Source organism: Petaurus breviceps, unplaced genomic scaffold (assembly GCF_028583685.1).
Source record: "Petaurus breviceps papuanus isolate PSGF00001 unplaced genomic scaffold, PetGlider_PUasm1.0 207, whole genome shotgun sequence".
NCBI classification, from domain to species: Eukaryota; Metazoa; Chordata; class Mammalia; order Diprotodontia; family Petauridae; genus Petaurus; species Petaurus breviceps.
This window is the reverse complement of record NW_027185850.1, coordinates 21,697,701-21,718,958: the sequence shown is the minus strand read 5'-3', so window position 1 is coordinate 21,718,958 and position 21,258 is coordinate 21,697,701. Positions and strand designations below refer to the sequence as shown.

Sequence of the window (21,258 nt, the reverse complement as noted above, 5' to 3'; positions counted from 1 at the left end):
TTTCGGGATAGGTCTTATTATCGGGGAAACACGGTAATTGATGCTCGATTAACTAGTTATTGGGGTTCTTTTGTGGGAGGAATAGTCATTGGGAAGAAGGTGAAAAGAGGGTGAGAAGAGAAAAGGGAGAGGGGAGAAGAATATAGATGAGAAAGGGGTAGAAAAGGGAGGAAAGAGTGAAGAATTTAGAAGAGGGTCGGTAGAGAACCCCTTATTAAACCCTCTCTGGGCTGATGGGATATGCCAATCAATCAGAAAGCACTTATTAAATGCTAGTCTCAGGGGCTACAGAAATTAAAAGGAATTAATCCCTCCCTCAAGGAATTCACATTCTATTGGGAGAGACAACAAATTCGTATCTAAGTATATAGAGAAAAAATAGTCCACAAGCACTTATTAAACCCTACTGTGCACCAGGCCCCGGGCTAAGTCCTAAGGACACAAAGGAAGAAGACAGCAACAAATCCCAGCCCTCAAGGAGTCTACATTCTAATTTGGGAGGCGAATTCAGATGACCAAGCTGGGAGAGCAAAGAAAACTCCATAACAAGATATGGCTACAGAATTATGTGAATGATAATAAGTAAGACCACTAATTAATATAAGTAATGACAGAATATTAAGTAAGAGAATATATTATACAGAATAATTGGAAGGTGATTTCAGAGGGAGGGTGCTCACTGGGGGCTACCCCTGTGATTTCATTGACATACGAAGCTTCCTGATGAGGACCCTTCCTCTATCCAATGCTGGACGATGCCTTTTCTGCAGATTTCTTTTAAAAAGGTCCCTAGAGCGCATGAGAAGATGTGACTTGCCCAGGGTTTCACAGTCAGCTTCAGCTGGAGGTGGGATCTGAATCTGGGTCTTCCCAACATAAATCTCCCCTGCTCCCATCCCCACCCCAGTCTATGCTTCACTCAGCTATCAAAGCGATCTTCCTAAATTATGGGGCTGACCAGGCCACTTCCTTGCTCATTAACCCCCTGTGGCTCCCTATCACCTCCAGGATTAAATCTAGAACCCTCTTCTTGGAGTTCACTGACTCCTTGCTGCCTCTACCCATTTTCCCATTCTCCTCCTCCTCCTCGTTGTTCCCGGTAGGTCCCTTGTCTTTGCAGCTCTGGGCATTTTCCCCCGACTGTCCCTCCTCATCTCTGCCTCCAGGTTTCCCAGGCTTCCTTCAAGCCCTAATTAAACCCAGCCTCTTCTAATCCTAGTGCCTTCCGCCTCTTGATTATTCTACCCCTCCTTTGTCCAGGGTTATTTGCAGTTAGACAGTGACATCCTTGGGAGCAGGGATTGGATCAGCCCAGTGACTAGCACAAAGTGGATGCCAAATAGATTTTTATTGACTGACTCTGGGACCAACTCTCAACTTACTATGCCAAAATAGACAAAGTTAAGATAACACAGTTTCTTCCCCCCTAGAGAGCAGAGGTAGGGGGTAGGTGGAAGGGTGGGGGAAGAAGGAGGGCTGAGAGTGCCTTCCCTCTCCTTGGCCCTGCCCGCCCCCCCCCAACCTGACTCTCTAGAATGGGGATAATCACAGCTGGCACTGACATGATACCTCAAGGTTTACAAAGCACTTAATATCCATGGTCTCATTGGATCAAATGAAATCTGGTATGTAAAGCACTTTAAGGCTTACAAAGAGGCATCATTACTGATATCATTGTTATTAATACATTGAATCAGTCAGGGCAGGGAGGATTGTGTCCGTGTCTTTTTTTTTAATGTTTTTTATTTTTCAAGCATCAAGTATGTATTTTAAAAATTGATCTATCCCTCCCACCTGCTCCCTTAAGCAAATTAAATTTAACTTAAAGAAAAACCACCCAAGCCAAAGCCCTCCTTAAATAGCTGTGTCCAAATTCCCACACCAGCTATGTCCAAAAATGTGTGTCTCTTTCTGCATCTCAGGTTCATTGCCTCTCTGTCAGGAGGTGAGAGGCAAGTTCCATTTTCATTCTTTTCTGCATGCTTGTAATTTCTCATTTCATTGATCTAAAGTCTTTCAAAGTTGTTTTTCTGTAAAATGTTGTTGTTCAGTCATTTCAGTCGTGTCTGACTCCTTGTGACTTCATTTGAGGGTTTTCTTGGCGAAAATACTGGAGTGGTTTGCCATTTCCTTCTCCGGCTCGTTTTACAGATGAGGAAACTGAGGGAAACAGGGTGAAGTGACTTGCCTAGGGTCACACAGCTAGTGAGTCTCTGAGGCCAGATTTGATTTCCAGAAGAGTATTCCTGCCTCCAGGCCCCACAGTGCTCTATGCACTATGGCTCCACATAGCTGCCCGTTGCTCTGTGGGTTCTGCTCACTTCCCTCTGCATCAGTTCATGGAGGTCTTCCTAGTTTCCTCTGAAATTGTCCATGTCATCATTTCTTATGGAACAATATTATTCCATCACATTCACATACTTTAATTTGTTTTGTTCTTCCCAATAAGAGGATGGTTCCTCAGTTTCCAATTTTTGGCTACTCTGAAAAGAATTGCTATAAATATTTTTGCACATATGGGACCCTTTTCTGTTTCTTTGATCTCTTCAGACTATGTAGTTTATCTCTGTAGTAGTATGAGTAGTGGTAGCAGCAGCAGCATCATCATCATCATCAGCAGCAGTAGTGGTAGTAGTAGTGGTTGTTATGGGTTAAAAGTATGTTAAAAGTAGTAGCAGTTTTGTTATGGGTTAAAAGATATGCCCAGTTTGGTAATTTTCTGGTCATTCCAAATTGCTTTCTGGCATTGTTCCCATTTCAAAGGCTATGAAACAGACACAGAGGGATATGATGCTTTGCACAGGGTCGCCCAGCTGGTAATTGTCAGAGCCAAGATCCTATCCCTAGGTAGTTGGGTGGATAAAGCACTGGGCCTGGAGTCAGGAAGGCCTGAGTTCAAACCCAGTCTCAGACACTGACTAGCCGAGTGACCCTGGGCAAGTCCCTTAATCACTGTCTGCTGCAGTTTCCTCAAGTATAAAATGGGCATTAATAATAGCACCTACCTCCCAGGTAGTAGAGCATCGAAAGAGTTAATATTTGTCAAGTATTTAGCAGGATGCCTGGCCCATGGCAGGAATTCTGTAAATGCTAACATTGTCTAACCTCAGATCTGGTGTTCTTCCTAGTCTGCCCTGTAGGTCAGGACTGGTGCTTATGCCTCGTTCAGGGCAAACAGGACTTTGCTCTTGGGTGTGGACGTGGGAAGGGGAATAACTCCCAGGCTTAATTTGAGCTTTGGAGCTCTTTGCTAGGATGCTCTTCCCCCCTAACCCCACTTACCTGCTAATTGTTCTTTCTGCTGATGCCCCCCACCCCCCTAATTTGCCTCAGATACAAGAATTCCCAGGTGGGGCTCTGGGGAAGGCCTCGCTCTCTTTTTTTGCTGGGACTCGATTGTCCCAGAGCCCAACCAATATCTGGCTTTGCCAACAATGGAGAGCCCAGCCCTTTTCTGACATTGACCTTTCTGTCACATTCATTGGTGGCTCATTCCATGAGCACATGTGGTCCAAGATGAATGAAGTCCAAAGTCCCAGGGTGGGGCACATCTGGAAATCAAAATGACTTCCAGAGAGACACAGAGACAGAGAGACAGAGTCAGAGAGAGAGAGAGACAGAAGGAGAGAGGGAGAGAGAGAGAGAGAGAGAGAGAGAGAGAGAGAGAGAGAGAGAGAGATGGAGGGAGGGGGAGAAGGAGAGGGAGAGAGGGAGGGTTGGTGGCTATGGATAAGCCTCCTCTGCAGCCCCTGTGCTCTCGGCCCATTGCTTGGAGGTGCTGGGTGGGGCTTACTCCTTCTCATCCTGCTTTTGAGGAGGATCATTTGTTGGCCTTGTCTTGCCCTTCAGAAGGGGCCTGGAGTGGGACAGAAACCCCTTCTGCACCGAGTGCGGGGCTGTATAGAGTCGCACACAGAGCAGAGAATGGCCTGTTTGGGAAAGAGTGTGGGAGCAGGGAGGGACTTCAGAGACCATTGAGTCTGAGCCCCCCAGAAGTCTAGGTGAGAGTTCCATGCTTGGATTACCCAGCTGGTCAAGCCCCCGCAAGATTTGAACCCAGCTTTTCAGTTTCTGGTTTCTTACAACTTTTATCTCATGGAGTCTCATAACTGTCCCAATGAGTCATCAGTCAACAAACATTTATTTATTAAGCACCTACTGTTTGCCAGGCAATGAGCTAAGCACTAGGAATAAAAAACAAACAAACTGGCCACCAGTCCCTGCCCTCCAGGAGCTTACAGTCATTAGACTGTAAGTTTTATAAAAGCATGATATTGTCTGACTAAGTTAGAGAAAACCTATGGAGGGAAGGCATTAGGATTCAGGAGGATGGAGAGGGGCTTCCTGTAGATTCTGGGACTTTATCTGGAACTTGCAAGAAGCCAGAGGTGAGGAGGGAGAGCACCCCAGGCATGGGGAGAGGCAGTGGAGTTGTGAGACAGGGAGCTGTGTCTGAGGAATAGCACCGAGGCCAGTCTGCTGTTTCGGTATGGAAATACTGTCTTCTGAACACGATGGAAAACTCTGCAGACACTAGTTTTTCCATCTCACCCATGTATGCTCAGCACATATTTATTGGGCATTCACTAGGTGGAGGGCCCTGTGTCAGGGACTGGGGAAGACACAGAGAAGATCTGGCCCCAACCCGGGAGGAGAATAAGACACAAGTGGTCCAAGTGGAAGGGACATTGGCTTTGGCTTTAAATGTCACCTCTCCTGCTCCCTGACCTTGGCCAATTCGCTTAACCTGACTTTCCTCATCTGTAAAATGAGGGAGTTGAACTCCATGGCTCCTGAGGTCCCTTTTCCAGCTCTAGAACCACTGGACTTGTAGCCAGAAGCCTCACCAGCTGTATGATGGTCAGAAAGTCATATAACCTCTCTGAGCCTCAGTTTCCCCATCTGTAAAACTGGGATAATAACACAGCGGGCTGTGAGGGAAGTGCTTTGTAAACATCAGAGTTCTAGAAATGGAAATGGACATGGGGGAGGGCAAAGACTGCTGTCAAATAGCATTAATGACTGGAGTGGGATGCTGCTTGTGCCTGGTTCAGAATCCTGTGGTGAAAGGAGGCCCCTTGCAAGGGGCCTTGAGAAGCATTTCATGTCCAGGATGGAGAAGGCTGCCTTATATAGAAGCCAGCAGGGGCAGGGGCAAAACATTGAAGGTAGAGTAGAAGGCCCTGGGATCAGGTTCCAGCTATGACGCTGTCCCACGGGGAGACCTCATGCAAGACCCTCCCCCTCTGTGAGCCTCAGTTTCTCTATCTGTAAAGTATAGGAGGAGGGGAGGGAAACCCTCTAAAGTGCTGGAGAAATGGGTCCTGGGGTTATGAGCCATCCTGCTGCCCTCAGGTAGGACCTTTGCAGGCTGGGAGACTTGGTGCTACCCAGGCAAGGCCAGGAGCCTAGAAGTCTGGGCAGAGGGAGGGACTGGCTGACCCTTTGGCTGCAGTTTCAGTAATGGGGATGGGGGATGCTGAGGCCCCCCAGGGGCCTCTCTGGCTCCTGAGTGTGTGTGGGGGAAGGGTTGTCTGGTTTCTGTTCAGGGCAGTCCCTTCTGCTCAGTCCTTTGTGTCCCAGGAGCCTGGGCCCCTCTGGACAATGAGACCATTGAAGGGGAACAGCTGTGAGTTTCTCTGGCCCAGAGAGGGACCAGTACCTTCTGTGAGTGTTGCAGAGAGTGGGAGGTGGGAAAATGTGTGTGTGACCAGCCATGTATGAGGGGCAATGATAAAGCTTTGGAGCCCCCTCCCAGGGGGTGACAGAGCAGCAGATGGTCTGCTACAACAGCAGAGATGCCTGGAAACGCAGAATACCAGAGCTGGGAGGCACCTTAGAACTGGGAATGTCAGGGCTGGGAGGCCCTTGGAGCAGGGGATGTCAGTGCTGGGAGGGCCTTGGAACAGGGGATGTCAGGGCTGGGAGAGAGAAAGAGACCTTAGAACAGGGAATGGCAGAACAACAGTCTGCCAAGAAAAGAGAGGAAGACTCACTAGAAGGGTCTTCCAGACATTTCCTTGGATGGCAATGAGGTCCTATGCTATGAAGAGAGGAAGGGACAGATTCAAGAGAAGTTAGAGAGATAGGATAACCCACACTGAGGGTCCAGAAAGAGTATCAGGAGTCAGCCAAGGAGCAATCAGACGGCTGGAGGTGAACCAGGAGGGTGTGGGGGCTTTGAGATTATCAGCAAGGTCAAAGCCACTGGCCTGGGGCAGGACCCCTGAGGCAGAGGACAGCAACAGCTGTGGAATGTGGTGATTCGGTGACTTGAGGGGTCAAAGGCAGAGTCAGAGAGCCCATAATAAGGAAAGGAGACCTCAGGCATAGGTCTTACAGCTTACCTGGGTCTAGCAGGAGGAGTGATGGCTAACGTATTGGCTGAGAGAGCCAGGATTCAACAAGGTCTGGGCAGGCTGGAGGATTGGACTGAATCTACCAGATGAAATTCCATGGAGATAAATGTCAAGTCTTACACAGGTTCAAGTAATCAGTTTCCCAAGTAGGCGATGGAAGCGCGATTAGGCAATAGTTTCTCTAAAGAAGGTCAGGGAATTAGATGGCCTTGAGCTCTGTATGAGTCAGCGGTGTGATAGCTAATGAATAGGGTCTTGGGCAACCCTGGGAGAGGCTGAGCTCCCGTCATAAAGAGCGGGTTGGCTTGGGCAGATATCTGACATGCAGCGAGGTCAGATTAGCACTACAGTTCAAGGAAGGATATTGATCAGATGGAGAGTGTTCAGAGGTCAATGCTGATGCCAATGGCGACTCTCTTTGGAGAATCACTTTAGGAATTGGGGATGTTTAGCCTGAAGATTCTTCAAGCATTGGGAAGAGGGATTAGACTTGGTTTGTTTGTCTCCACTCCCTACTTTTTTTAGTTTGATATAGACGTGAAGTTCTCAACCATGACTGGGATCCCTGCCTTGGGAAGGGATGGGCTCTTTCTCTTTGGAGACCCCTCAAATAGAGGCCTGGGCCTCTCATCCACTACATTGTATCAGGGGCCTGGGGTGGCCTAGATGCCCCCCCCAAGGACATTCCAGCTCTAAAATCCTATGAATGGGGAGGAGAGTTAGGGCAGTAGTTGGGTACTCAAGAGAAGATTTGCTTAGGATTTGGGGACTTGTAAAGAGGCTGCTGGTGGGGGAAAGATAGACTAGGATCGATTGAAAAGGATGACAGCCATTTATTATGTAAGAGGTGGCACCTCAGAGGAAGCCAAGGATCTCGACAGGTAGAGGTGAGAGGAGGGAGGTCCTTCAGAAGATCCTAGATCTAGGCCAGAAAGGGTCCTTAGAAGCTTTTCAGTCCAGTGCCTTCCTTTTTTTAATGTTTTTTTTTTGTCTTTTTTGAGGGGGCCAGGCAGGGCAATTGGGGTTAAGTGACTTGACCAAGGTCACACAGCTATTAAGTGTTAAGTGTTTGAGGCTGGATTTGAACTCAGGTCCTCCTGACTCCAGGGCTGGTGCTCTATTCACTGCACCAACTCGCTGCCCCAATGCCTTCCTTTTACAGCTGTAGAAAGTGAGGCCCAGGGAGAAGTGACTTATCCAAAATCACCCCAGGTCGCAAGTATCAGGCACGATCAGGATCCAAACTGGTGCCCTTTCCACAGGCAGTAGGAGAGTGTGATAGAGTGAACAGACTGAGAAGGACTTGCCTTGGCAGGTATAAGGCTGTTCCTTTTTCTGAGACCAGAGCAAAAGAGGAGACAGTGGGTGGGAAGTGGAGATCCGAGTAGTGGAGGAGGGGGCTTGTCACAAGCCAGTAGGTGCTATGCTGAGATTCAGAAAGACCTGGGTTTGAATCTTGCCTCGGATGACCCTTTCACCCTGGGTGATCCTACCTGGGAAATGGAAGGCTTGGCCTTGATGGCCTTTGAAGTCCTCCCGCTCTAATTCTGCAATCCTATAATACCATTTTTACTTCATTTTACAGATAAGGAAACTGAGGCCCAAAGGAAAAGTGAAATATCCAGGGCATCACCGCTAGTAAGGAGAAGCACAGGGTGATGGGGGCAGACCATGTGGCATTGCTTCAGCATGTGACCTCTGGAGGGGGGGCATGCCTTGTTCCCTAAGGTAACCTCCCTTTCCCACCTCCACTGAGGCCAGGCCACGATTCTCAGTGGCAGAAGCCTCAGAGCCTGGGACCATTCTTTCCACTTGGCATTGCCACCAAATGCCCTGATGTGATCTCCGGGCATCTTCTCGCCCAAACCAGCCCCCGTGACCAGCCTTGCTGGGGGTGGGGGTGGGTAGTGGCCTGTCTCCCCCAGCTCCATTGGCCCTTGGCTGGGGTCCTGCCTCCAGGCTCAGCCAATGCCTCCTCTGGCCTCCCACTGTCCCCCAGCTGGTTCTCCCAGAAGAAGGGAGGGCAACCTCCGTCATCCCAGCTGGGGACCAGCTGCCTCTCCTTGGCTGGGCCAGGAGTTTCCCATATAAGGAGTGGGGAGCCAGGCCACGCTCTCACCCCCGCTTCAGCGATGCTCCCCTTCCCCTTACCGCTGTGGTGTGACTGCTCCCTCTGAGTGAGCTGGGGGGAGCTAAAAATAGGTGCCAGCCCCTGGCAGTAGAGCGTCAGCCCTACTCAGAGGCAGTGAAAAGGCTAGGACCAGCAGCATGGCCTAATGGGCTGGGGGGTGGGGCAAGGATGCAAGCCCAGGGCAGGGACTCCAGACACCTAGAATGCAGGCTCTCACACATCCCCCTTGCTGGGTCTCAGTTTCCTCATCTGTCAAATGGTGATCAATCTGATTTAGCAGGACTAATACAGGAAAAACACTTTATAAACCTTGTTCATAGGGAGTAAGTGGGGCTGGGACCATCGACCAAGGGCTAAAAAGGGCCTTACAGGTCTTTGAGTCTGGTCCTCTCATTTTGCAGGGGAGGAAACTGAGGCTCAGTCAGACTAAAGGGACTTGTTTAAGGTCATACAGGTAGTAAGCAGCAGAGATGATGGTGCTGGGTGGCAGGAAGTTGTTTTCAAGGATCTGAAGAACTGTGACTTGGAGGAGGGATTGGATTTGTTCTGCTGGGCCCTGGAGGGCAGAGCAGAATGGGGGAAGGGGGAAGACAGAGAGACAGACAGATAGATAGGCAAGGCAGAGATGGAGAAACAGAGAGAGAGAGGAGAGGCAGAGAGGAAGAGAGACAGGAAGACATAGAGACAGGGAAAGAGAAGAAAGAGAAAGAGAGAGAGACAAGAGAGATAGAGATAAAAAAACAGACAGAGACACAGAGAGGAGATACAGACTGAAGAGAGATTGACAGAGAGAGATGAGGACAAGAAGAGGGACAAGGGAGGGGAAGAGACAAAGACAGACAGAGACAGAAGAGTGAAACAGAGAGGAGAGAGATAAAGGAGAGACAGAAAGAATGACAAAGAGACAGAGGGGGGAGAGATAGAGGAGACAGAGAGACAGAAGAGAGAAAGACAGATGGAAAGACAGAAACATAGAAATGGGGGGAGAAAGGGAGGGGGAGAGGAAGGAGAGAGAGAGAGAGAGGGAGAGAGAGAGGGAGTTTTCCCTCACTATAAGGAAGTTTCCTAATCATGCTGTGGTGTGGAATGGGCTTCAAGGGGAGATGGTGACCTTCCCATAACTGGTCTTCATGGTGTGGAGGGGATTCTGTCCATGTATGGGCTGGACTCTATGATCTCTGAGATTCTGTCCATCTTGGAGATTCTGGGATAGACCTATGGCCAGCGTTGGATGTCTGCTTTTTATACACATTAACACTGTCCCCACAGACAGACATAGCCTTGTAGATGTACACCCTAACTGATCTCCCCCCACACCCCACTCTCACCCTAGCCAGGAGCTGCTAAATATCTTATATTCTTTGCATCAGTATTTTTTTCTTGGTAGAAGATTTTTCCCTTTGCCAAGGGTGTGTGTGTGTGTGTGTGTGTGTGTGTGTGTGCGTGCGCGCGTGTGTGTTTCCAATTTTAACACTGGCTCTCTTGCAGGATGCTATGTCTCTCTCTCGTTCGCTAACCCGAGGCGCGTGACAGCCCGGGAAGGCCTGGCACTTGTCACCATGGTAACAGGATGGTGGTGGGCTAGCTCACTCATTTGGAATGTGGGCCCCAGGAAAGCTGGCTCTGGGGGTAGTGGAGGGGGAGCTGTCTCCACTGAGTGGTCCCTTGCAAAGGTGGGAGAGAGTGAGGAAGGGCTTGAAGATCAGAGCAGTGAGGTGAGGTCTGGAGATGGGCATTGGGAAGCTAGAGAAGCTTGGCATAAGGGCCCCTGGGTCTGGTTCCTCTTTACCACTAACCCACTGGGTGACCTTGGGGAAGCCCCTTACCTTCTTGGCCCCAGTGTTCTATCTTGTAAAGGAAAGGATGGGACTGGACAACCCCCTAGCTGGCTCTGGCTTTGCTTCCAGGGATCTGCCAGGTCACAAGTGGGAGAAAGCCCTGGGAATCTGTGCAGGGTGTGCTTGTCACACCTGGGGGGTGGGGGTGCAAAGCTACGCAGGGGAGAGGGTCAGGACTGTGCCAGATGGGACTTGGGGAAAGGACAGGCCTCAGATCCAGAGACTTTGAAAAGATAGGATTTAACAAAAAACAAATGTAAAGGCTTATGTGGGAATTCAAAACAATGAGCTCCATGAGTGTTGGATAGGGGATGTGTGGTTAAAAAACCATATCTATGAAAAAGACCCTAGGCCAGTGATCAGTGCCAAGGTGGGCTTTTTATTCTCTCCTTCCCAGTCAATGGAAATCAGAGACCAGAACCTTAGAACAGAGAACATCAGAGCTGGGAGGGGTCTATGATCAGGGGATGTCAGAGCTGGGAGGGGCCTTAGAACAGAGGATGTCAGAGCTGGGAAGGAGCTTAGAAAAGGGGATGTCACAGCTGGGAGGGGCCTTAGAACAGGGGATGTCAAAGCTGGGAGGGGCCTTAGAACAGGGGATGTCAGAGCTGGGAGGGGACTTAGAACAGAAGATGTCAGAGCTGGGAAGGAGCTTAGAACAGGGGATGTCAGAGCTGGGAAGGAGCTTAGAGCAGGGGATGTCAGAGCTGGGAGGGGCCTTAGAACAGGGGATGTCAGGGCTGGGAGGAGCCTGAGAACAGGGGATGTCAGAGCTGGGAGGGACCCCTTAGCACACTTAGTCCAGTTTTCTCATTTAACTATTAAGGAAAATGGGTTCTGGAGAACAGTGATGTGAGGGAGAAAGTGGTTAAGTGACTTGCCCAAGGACTCATGGCTAGTGTCTGAGCCTGGATCTGAAATGGAGTCTTCTTAATACCAGGCCCATTGGTCTAACCATTGTTCTGTCCAGCCTGCCTGGCACAAAAAGCACACATTAAAAATACTTCTTGGGTGGGACTATGGGCCCTCTTGGGCAGTCTGGGGAAACCTATGGAGCCCTTCTCAGAATAAAAAATTCATCAATAGAAGGCAATGCTAAATTTCATTTAGTGAAAATAGAGATATAATTTTTTCCCATCCAAGTTTGTGGTCCCCAAGTCAGCACCTCCTGCCCTTTAGAGTGTAAGCTCCTTGAGAACAGGGCTGTTTGCATTTAGATTTTTAGTGTGCTAGGCAGTGCTGGGAGCCTTGTCCCACCTCAGGCCCTTTCCAAGGGATTTGTATCTCTCTCCCCCATCAGAGTGGAAGGTCCTTGAGGGCAGGCAGTGACTTTTCTGTCAGTAAGCACTGAAAATAAGTAATTGAATTGTCATTGAGCATGTGGGATTGGCACAGATAATGGAGAGTTGACACTTGGCCATTAGAAGCCCAGGCATGTCCAGGGTGGGCTGCCAGCTACCATGGCCCTCAATCTCAGAGATGGGGTGACTTCTATAGAACCGAACAGACATGGGACAGGTTAGTGGGGTGCTGGTGGGGGGCACACAGGCCTGCATCTGAGTTACAGGGTCTGGGGTCTGGGGTGGGTGGGCCCTGGGTGTGAGCTCCAGGTGGAGCTGTGCCAGGAAGGCATGAGGCAGTCTGAGATCAGAGGAGCAGCTGGGGCATGGGTGAGGCCACACTGCCCCCTCCCTCCTGGGGCATGGGTGTGGGGCCCAATCCAGGCCTAAGCCGAAAGGAGCTGAGGCAAAGTGGATGGATGAGAAGGAGCACTGGTTGGTGATTAATGGGGATCTTCTCTCTCTCTTTCATCCTCTGCCTCTCTCTGTTTCTCCACCACGCTCCCTCCTCTCTTTGTCTTTTATGGTCTTTCTTCTCTTCCCTTCTTTCTCCTCTCCGTTCTTCTCTTTTTCTGCTCTCTCCTTCTTCACTCTCTCGCCTTCTTCCTCTTCCCCTCCCTGCTTTGCTCTCTGGGGCTATATTTCTGTCTGCCCTAGGGCCTCACCTCCATATTCTCAGGCCGGGCATCCCGGAAGCAGGCTGGCCGAGCCCAGGACGCAGTTGGCACCATGGAGACCTATCGGAACTCAACTGAGGTACAGATGAGTCAGCTTGTGCTGCTCTGCCACACAAACCACCGAGGGGAGCTGAGTGTGGGTCAGCTGCTGAAGTGGATCGACATAACGGCCTGTCTCTCAGGTAAATCTCAAACTCCTCTGCTGGGCATTTGGGGCCTCACACCACTGTGAAGTAGGCTGTCTCAGCAGCCTCATCGCATACTGCTTTCCCCTAGGTACTCTGTATCCAAAGGGGACTTTGTGCCTTCTCCGGTAGGCTTACTTTCCTACCTCTCTACCTTTGCTTGTGCTGTTCCAGATACCTGGTGTGCCATCCAATAGTAACAATGTTGGCAATGACTCAGGATTCTAGGCCACCTTAAAGTTTAGGCTGCATTTTTCTCATAACAGCTCTATGAGGAAAGTATTGTAGACTCTCAGAGCTGAAGGGGCTCTCAGACATCATCTTGTCTCTCATACCTGAACAGAAATGGACAGCTGCCCTAGGAAGGGGTCATCTGGTTTCTAACTGAAGACCTTCCAGGAGGGAGAGCTCCCTTCCCTGCTCCAGAGGCAGCCCACATCAGTCTTGGATGGCTCATTGTTAGGGAGTTCACTCTGTTACCTGGGTGCCTTCCCTGTCTCCTTGTTCTGCCCTCTGGGGCCATGCACAAAGTCTGATCACTGCTCCCTGGACAGTGCTTCAAATACTCAAAGAAGGCTGTCATGCTCCCTCCCTACCCCTGCCTCCCCTTCTCTAGTCTCAACACCCTCATGTCCTTCCCCTGGTCCTCTTAGGACCACACGGAAGAGCCTCACCTTCCCGGCTGTCTTTAGCTTGTCCACATCCTTCCTCAACATGGTGCCCAAAAGTCAGCACGGCCTGACTAAGGTAGACAATCTGCCATACTGTTAACTATTACTGCTTAGCGTTTCCATAGCACCTTAAGGAGGGCAGAGTTCTTTGTAAATATTATCTCATTTCATCCTTGTAACAGCCCTGGAGGCGGGTGGTGTTTTTATTATTCTCATTTTACAGATGAGGAAATAGGCAGATGGAGGATAAGTGACTTGTCCAGAGTCACACAGCTAGGAGGTATCCAAGGCTGGATTTGAACTCAAGCCTGGCACCACCATGACATTTCACTGCCTGATAGTAGTCAGGTAGTGTGTGTGTCTTTTTCCCCATTTTACAGGTGAAAGGTAGAGCATAATAAAAGGAGCCCTGGTTTGGAGTTGGAATATCTGGGTTCGAATCTTACCTCTGACATTTTCTGTTTTCATCCTTCCCCTTTTCCCGGCCTTGATTTCCTCCCCTATCAAAGGAGAAGAAGGGATTAACTGAACTCTCAACTTTTTTCTAACTCCAAGTCTCATGTCCTGAATCTTGGCCAAGGTCACCTGAGCCTGGGAATTGCTCTCTCCCACATTCTGGTCCCCAAGGTTCCAGAAGCAGAAGGGGCCCCCAAAATCACCTAGTCTACCCCCTCATTTTACAGATGGGGAAACTGAGACCCAGAAGGGTTCAGTGATCATACAAACATTAAGCAGAAGAGCTGAGATTTGAATCCAACTCATATGTTCTTTCAGGGACAGTGTATATATTATTTCCATCACTCCAAATTCATTCATTTATTCTCTAGGCATTGTTCTGGGCAATAATCATAAGGTGGTGGGACCTCAGAGGTCCTGTATTGCAGCTCCCTAATTTTAGAGGAGGAAACTGAGGTGCAAAGGGATTTATTTTTCATTTTTATTTTTTTCAAGACGATTGCGGTTAAGTGATTTGGGTAAGTGTCAAGTGTCTGAGGCTGGATTTGAACTCAGGTCCTCTTGACTACAGGGCTGGTGCTCTAGCTGCATCACCTAACTGCTCCAGGGATTTATAAATATAAGTAGGACACGGTTCCTATCTTCATGGTGCTTACAACCAACTGAGTAGCCAAAGACCCATGTCAATTCCTTTCACTCATATATGTTATTTACATAAGTCAGAGTGATTAAACATTTATTAAACACCTACTGTTTGTCAGGATACAAAGCAAGCCAGTCAGTTCCTGCCCTCAGGGAGCTCCAGTCTAATGGGGGAGACAATGTTAACAAGGTAAAAAGCAGAGGGCTGGTGGAGGTGGGTACCCAGCACAGGGCGTGAGGAAATCCTGCCACCCCGGTGAGAAATGATGTGAGGAGGTGGGAGTTACAGAGTTGATTTCATTTTGCAGAATAATGGTTCTGGAGATCGTAAGGTCCAGGAAAGCATCCAGGTGGGAAATGATAATTCTCCCAGTGCCCTCATTGGATGGTGGGGATCTGGGAGGAGCCTCCTCCTCCCCCCAACCAGAGGGAGTAGGGATGACCCTAGACAAGTCACATGCCTTGTCTAAGCCTCAGTTATTTCTCTACAAAATGATGAAGCTAAATGCCATCGAAGGCCCCTCCAGGCTCTCAGTTCTTTCATTTTTTCCTTCCTTGGTTCCTTCCCAGTGCCTCATTTGGAGCAACAGAAACGGTGCTAGGTTTAGGGTAAGGTCACCTGAATCTATTTGAATTGCAGCCTTGCTACTTGTGACCTGTGTGACTTTCAGTCTGAGCCTCAGTTTCTCCATCTGTAAAATGAGCATCATAATACTTGAGCTAGCCCAGCTCCTAGAGGTGTCATGATGACTAAAGGGCTACCAAGACAGACATTTGATTCTGAACAAGCCTCTTCATCCTGGCTTTGTCTCATAAGCCAGGCATCACCCATTCCCTGGTTCTGGCTTCCCTGGCAGCATGGAGTTGTCGGAAGTCAGAGGAGCTGGGGAGGATCCTGGTTTTCCTCCTTACTAACTGGCCAAGTCACTTTGTCCCCTGGGGCCTCAGTTTCCTCATGTGTAAAATGAAGGAATTGGACTAGATGAACCCCGATGTCCCTTCCAGTCCTAAATCTGTGGTCCTTTGGACGTGGCTGTTGGGGTTTGAAAACTTGGCTCCCAAATCCAACCACTCGGGACTTTTTAAAGAGAACAAGATTTCCCTGGGGGCCCTTGTAAGAGCAGCCAACCAAATGGTGGTTTATGGAGCAAGAATTGGAGGTGGGTGGGGAGAGGGCGGTGCCTCCTGGAGGTCCTTTCTGTTCCAAGAAGGTGTGTCTGCCCTTAGCCTGGTTTAAAGAAAGCCCCAAATCCTCCATTCCTCTCCCATCCCACCCCCACCTCATCAGTGCTAGGGAATGGAGAACAAAGCCAGCGGTGATCAATGATCAGCTGGGATGGAGCCAATTCAGTGCAGTAAGCATTGTGTCGGTGCCTACTGTGTGCTAGGCTTGGGGCTGATTCTGAGGGCCAAGGATATTTGGTGAAGAAGGAGCAAGGGCAGCCCACCTGGGGAAAGAGGGCTTCAGGTCCAGTGAGATCTGCAGGTTTACAAGTCATCCATCATCCCCTGGGTTTGGTCCAGCAGATGGGGCTGGAGGGAAGTACCTGGGAGTGAGAGCTGGGGTCCTTTTCCCAAGCTGGTCCCAGCCTGAGTCTTGCCTGCCTGCCTGAGCCTCCAGATCAGGTCAGGGAGTGGTAGAAGGTAAAGTCCTCTGCTGGGGACACTCAATCACCTACTTGAGCAAGTGACTTTTTCTAGGGGGGGGGGGTAGCCCCCAGACCTGGGATGGGGAGAAGATCATAGAATGTGAGCCAGAGTGACTTCAGAGCCTTGGACGTAGAGCATGGCAGCATGCTGAATGTCAGAGCAGGAAAGGACCAGCTTAGAGCACAGGATGTAGGGATAGGAATAGAATTGGAGAAGATAGAACCTAGAATGTGAGAACCTAGAACGTGAGAACATAGAACTCACAGTATTGGAGCAGGGGAAAATCTCTGAGTATAGAATTAGAACACTGAACATAAAACACAAAACATACAATGCTTTAAAAATAGATTTTTATTGGTATTCTGTTTTTGCCATTGCCTAGATTTCTCCCAGTATCCCTCCCCCTCTCCTCTCTTGTCTTATTTTTAACTTATCTTTTATTTTATTTTTAAAAGAGAAAAAGGAGAAGAGGAAGAAGAGAGACATACAATGTTCCAGCAGGAAAAGATAGCAGACCACAGACAGTTAGAACCTAGAACACAAATGGTTAGAACTGGAATAGACTTTGAACATGTGTTGTTAGTACTTAGAATGTCGGAGTAGGATGGGGTCTTGGAAAATAAAACATTGTTCACAGAGCATAGAGCCTAGAATAGAACATTAAACGTTATATTGAAAATATAGAGCATTGAACATAGAACCTAGAGTGTTAAAGCAGGAAGAGATCTCAGATGGTGGAATGTTAGAACTTAGAACATAAAAGGCTAGAACTAGCAGAGACCTCTGTATAAGTGCTATTAGAATCTAGAATGTTAGAACATGAAAATATCTCAGAAGATGCAATGTTAGAGACTAGAGCACAAATGGTCAGAACTGGTAAGGACCTCAGTAATGTGCTGTTAGAATCTAGAACATTAAAATAGGAGGAGATTTCAGAAGGTGCAATGTTAGAACTTAGAACATAAATGGTAAGAACTATCAGAGACCTCTGTACAGACTGTTAGAATCTAGAATACTAGAGCAGGAAAACATCTCAGAAGGTGGAATGCTAGAGACTAGAACACAAGTGGTTAGACCTGGTAGAGACCTCTGTACAGGTGCTGTTAGAATCTAGAACATTAAAACAGGAATTGATCTCAGAAGGTGGACTGTTAAGACCTAGAACATCAGATCAGGAAGGTGTCCAAGAACATGGAATGTCAGAACCTAAATGATTAGCACAGGGAAGGGCCAAAGCTCATCAATGAGCACTGTATGGTGGTGTTGTTCTGTCATTCAGTCATGTCTGACTCTTCAGCACCTCAGGGACTACATCCATGGGGTTTTCTTGGCAAAGATGCTGGAGTGGTTTGCAATTTTCTTCTTCAGTGTGTCCCCATTTTACAGATGAGGAATTGAGGCAAATAGGCTCTAAGTGACTTGTCCAGGGTCATACAGCTAGCTAGTGCCTGAAGCTGAATTTGAATTTGTGTCTTCCTGACTCCAGGCTCAGCACTCTGTGCACCGTGGAGTCCCCTGGCTGCCAGAAACATATTTGTAAATGCTTAGGATAAAATACAGAGGAATACTAAGGAAACTAATTTTCCTAGAGGACGGTGGCCTCAATATTTTGAAAAGGCCCAGGTGAGGAACCCCTACACTAAGAGGGCCTGGGCTAAGCTTCAGTCCCGGCTGTGCCATTCCTGATTGGTGCAGCTTTAGACCGAGGAGGAAGGCCCTGGTGGCCAGCCCAGTCAGTGTGGTACATTGGACAGCGCTCAGGCCTGCCCCCAGAAGTAAGCTCTTTGCAAGTAGGCACTGTTTCACTCTTTGTTCCAATATCCCTAGAGCTGGGTGCAGAGCATATACTAAATCAGTTCTTGTTGATTGATTGATACGGTGGAAAGAATATTGTATATGGAGTTTAGACAGCCTGGGTCTACTTGCTACCTGTGTAGCAAGTCACTTCTCCTTTCCTGGGCCTCAGTTTCTAAATCTGTAAAATGGGAAGGGTGGACTAGATGAGTTTTAGGGGCTCCTCCGGCTCTAAATGTCTCATCTTGGGAATTCGACAGCTGTGTGACCTTGGGCAAGGTGCCTGCTCTTTCTGGGCCTCATCTCCTCAGCCCTTGATGTGCCTGGGTGCCTGTTCCTGGCAGGAGCCCAGAGTGGGGATGGTTGGGACAAGCTCTGCCAAGCAGCTCTCTCTTCCCTTCCTTCCCTCCCACCCACAAGCCCAGGGCCTTGAGCCAGGGGAGCTGCCTCATAGGTGGGGGGGTGGGAGAAATGGGGGAGGGAAGGAGTATAGACCTCCAGGGTGGAGTCACTGAGCCTGCCTTCCCTGACACACTGCAGGGAGCCAATGTATTAAATTCATTTTTTTAATTTATAAAGTTTCCCTAGTGGTTTCTTTTAGGGGAAAGATAATCAATGCAGCTTAGGGTGCACACACAATAGCATTAAGGAGCTAATTAAATTTTGCAATTAGATGTTGCTACCCTGGTTTTTTAAGTCTTGGTTGGCTCAAAAAATATAGTGGGTTGGTTTTTTTGTTTGTTTGTTTTGTTTTTAAAGGCAAACACCTCAATCTGGTCCCAGTGGCCATCCTGGGGAAGAGGGACTGGCTTGGTCTCAGAGAAGGACCAGGAGCCAGGGGGTGGGGTGAGGGGCAAATTTTAGGCTGGATTTCAGGATAAATTTCCTCATCATTAGGGTTATCCTAAGTGGAATGAGCTATCTTGGGAGGGGGTGAGTTCTCCCTCCTCCAAAGTCTTCAAGCAGAGAGACTGAGGGGCAGCAGGGACTGAGGGCATGCCACATGGGCAGGGCAACATTGACAAGTTAGTGAGTATCCAGAGGAGAGTGACCAGGATGACAGGGGCACTGAAGATCATGAAGCCTGGGAGGGGGGGAGAGAGAGAGAACCAACCAGAGATGCCTGGATGGCCTAGACTGGAGCCAGGACCACTGGGCAGAAGCAGTTTTAGACTCCATACACTAAGAGCTGTCCAGCTTAGGATGGCCTGCCTGAGGAGTCATGAGGTCTTCACCCTAAGGCTGGGTGACCAGCTCCGTGACATATGGTCATGAGGTATGGGGATTCTTGTTCAGGTAAGGGGTGGACCCAGCGATCTCAGAGGTCCTGTCCAGCTCTAGACACCTTTGATTCTGGGGGGGCATTGGGTGACTTGGGGGCATGTGCCCCTTTCTCTCTCCTTGTGTGTAGCTGAGAAACACGCAGGCTGCCCGTGTGTCACGGCCTCCATAGATGACATCTATTTTGAGCACACCATTAGGTGAGTGACCACCTCGTCTACTATCAGTTCTCCCCTTTGGGGCTGAGCCCCCTCCCCTATCTCGACCTAACACTGCTCCCTTGGTGACCCCAGCCCTTTCCCAACCACCAAATCATGTCATATGAGGCTTGGTTGGAGTTGGGGGGCATTTAGCCCTAGAGAAGAGAAGGCTTGGGGTGAATACAATATGAGCATGACCTTTAAATGTCTGAAGGCCACCAGGGAGAAGGAGTCTCACCTCAGAGGGCAGAGCTCAGATAAGCGGCATTTTGGGGAGGCAGTGAGTATGGGGGAAAGAAACCTGAATCTGAAGCCAGAGGACCTGGGCTCCAATTCCACTGTGATGCCTACTACCCGTTTCTTCTGTGTCCTGACCTCAGTTTCCTCATCTGCAAAGTGAGGAGGTTGAATAAAATGGCCTCTGGGGTCCCTTCCAGCTACGGAGAGCTTTTCAGACAAGGAAGGTTGCACAAGAGGATGGGTCACTTGTGCTGTGGTGGTAGGCTTCCTTCATCACTGGGGGAGACTGGATGGCCACTGAGGTCAGACTGGACTCCCTCTGGGGCCCTCTTGGTGCTCAGATTCTGTGTTCTTTGACTCCCTGAGCTGGCCGGATTGACTAAGAAAGGGGTGGGGGCTTCTTGAGGAACATAACTCAATCGCTAGAGATTTAAAGTGTCCGATGTGACTTCTTTTCTCACCATGCCCCTGTGAGTGAGTGAGCACAAAGACTTTTACCCCCTGGGCCAGAGGAGGAAACTGAGGCAGAGGGTAGAAGTGACCTATGCACGGTCACACAAGATCAGTCCAAACACCAGGAGAGGCCTGTGCTTGATTCTGAGCAGGTGGGTAACCCTGGACAAGTCATTTTTCTTAAAAGGGACACAGTTTTATGGAAGAGAAAGCAGTTAGCTTGCGCTTTGGCTTAGGGTTCAAGGGTATAGAGATGAATGTGAGCAGGCCCTGTGGAGGGCTGGAAGGAATGTCCCATATGGATGGAGCCGAGAATATTCAGGCTGGAGCAGAGAAGTCTTTGTGGTTGTTCAGTCATTCTCCAGTCGTGCCTGACTCTCTGTGACCCCATTAGGGGCCTTCTTGGCAAAGACACTGAAGGAGTTTTGCCATTTCTTTCTCCAGCTCATTTGACAGATGAAGAAACTGAGGCAGACAGGGGGAAGTGACTTTCCCAGGGTCACACAGCTAGGAAGGGTATGAAGCTGAATCTGAACTCAGAAAACCGAGTCTTTCTGTCTGCAGGCCCAGTGTTCTGTGCCCTGCACCACCCAGCTGCCCCCAGAGAAGTCTTAGGAAGGAGGTGATCATTGCCTTCAGGTGTCTGAAGGGCTGTGTTGTAGCAGAGGGATTACGTTCATTCTGCTTGGCCCCAGAATGCAGAGCCAGGCATCGTGGATGGCAGGCATCGGGGTGCTGGCTCCAGCTCAGTACAAACTGCTTGCTGGTCAGCGTTGGGCCACAGTGCGGTGAGAGATGAACAGATAGATGGACAACACATTTATTCAGCTCCTTCTCTGTGCTATGGGCTTACAAATATAAGTAAGCAAGACTGCCTCTGTCCTCAAGGAGCCATTGAGCTCCAGGGGGTGTACGTGGTCAGGAGCCTGGGACACCATAGAGGAGCCTGGCTCTGTGTGGGCAGGGGCCGGGCAACAGGGAAGCTCTGTCCCCTGTGGCCCTCCTGAGGCGGGATGTGGCTGCTCTGGTGCAGGGGGGGAGGGGGAGAGGGCCTGCAGCAACCACACTGAAGGAGACTGTTCTGTTAGTGCATGGAGGGAGGGCCTGGCGCTCCTGAGGAGTCTCCCTGCCAAGGGGAACTTGTTCCCTCTTGTCTCCATTGGATGGCACCTCTGCAGGATGCTGGCGGGCTCCCACACCTTGCTGTGCCGAGGGCTTCTGACGCATCCAGCCAAGGAGTGTGCTGGCCACATGCCCAGGGCTGAGAGAGAGAGAGAGACAGAGAGACAGAGAGAGAGACAGACAGACAGACAGAGAGAGAGAGAGAGAGAGAGAGAGAGA

The 21,258-nt window shown here is 49.4% G+C and overlaps 1 protein-coding gene across 4 annotated transcripts in view; it reads left to right on the top strand.

Moving 5' to 3' along the window:
* Positions 1 to 21,258, top strand: part of LOC138164953 (acyl-coenzyme A thioesterase 11-like) — an 87,753-nt gene that overhangs the window by 28,633 nt on the left and 37,862 nt on the right. For 3 of the 4 annotated variants that reach the window (XM_069092939.1, XM_069092937.1, XM_069092938.1), the window contains exons 2-3: positions 12,326 to 12,527; positions 19,155 to 19,224. In XM_069092939.1, coding sequence (XP_068949040.1) covers positions 12,398 to 12,527; positions 19,155 to 19,224 — 200 coding nt within the window. In that variant the 5' untranslated portion in view covers positions 12,326 to 12,397. Of the gene's footprint in view, positions 1 to 12,325; positions 12,528 to 19,154; positions 19,225 to 21,258 lie in introns of those variants that run through there. The other variant, XM_069092941.1, reaches the window with a different exon arrangement.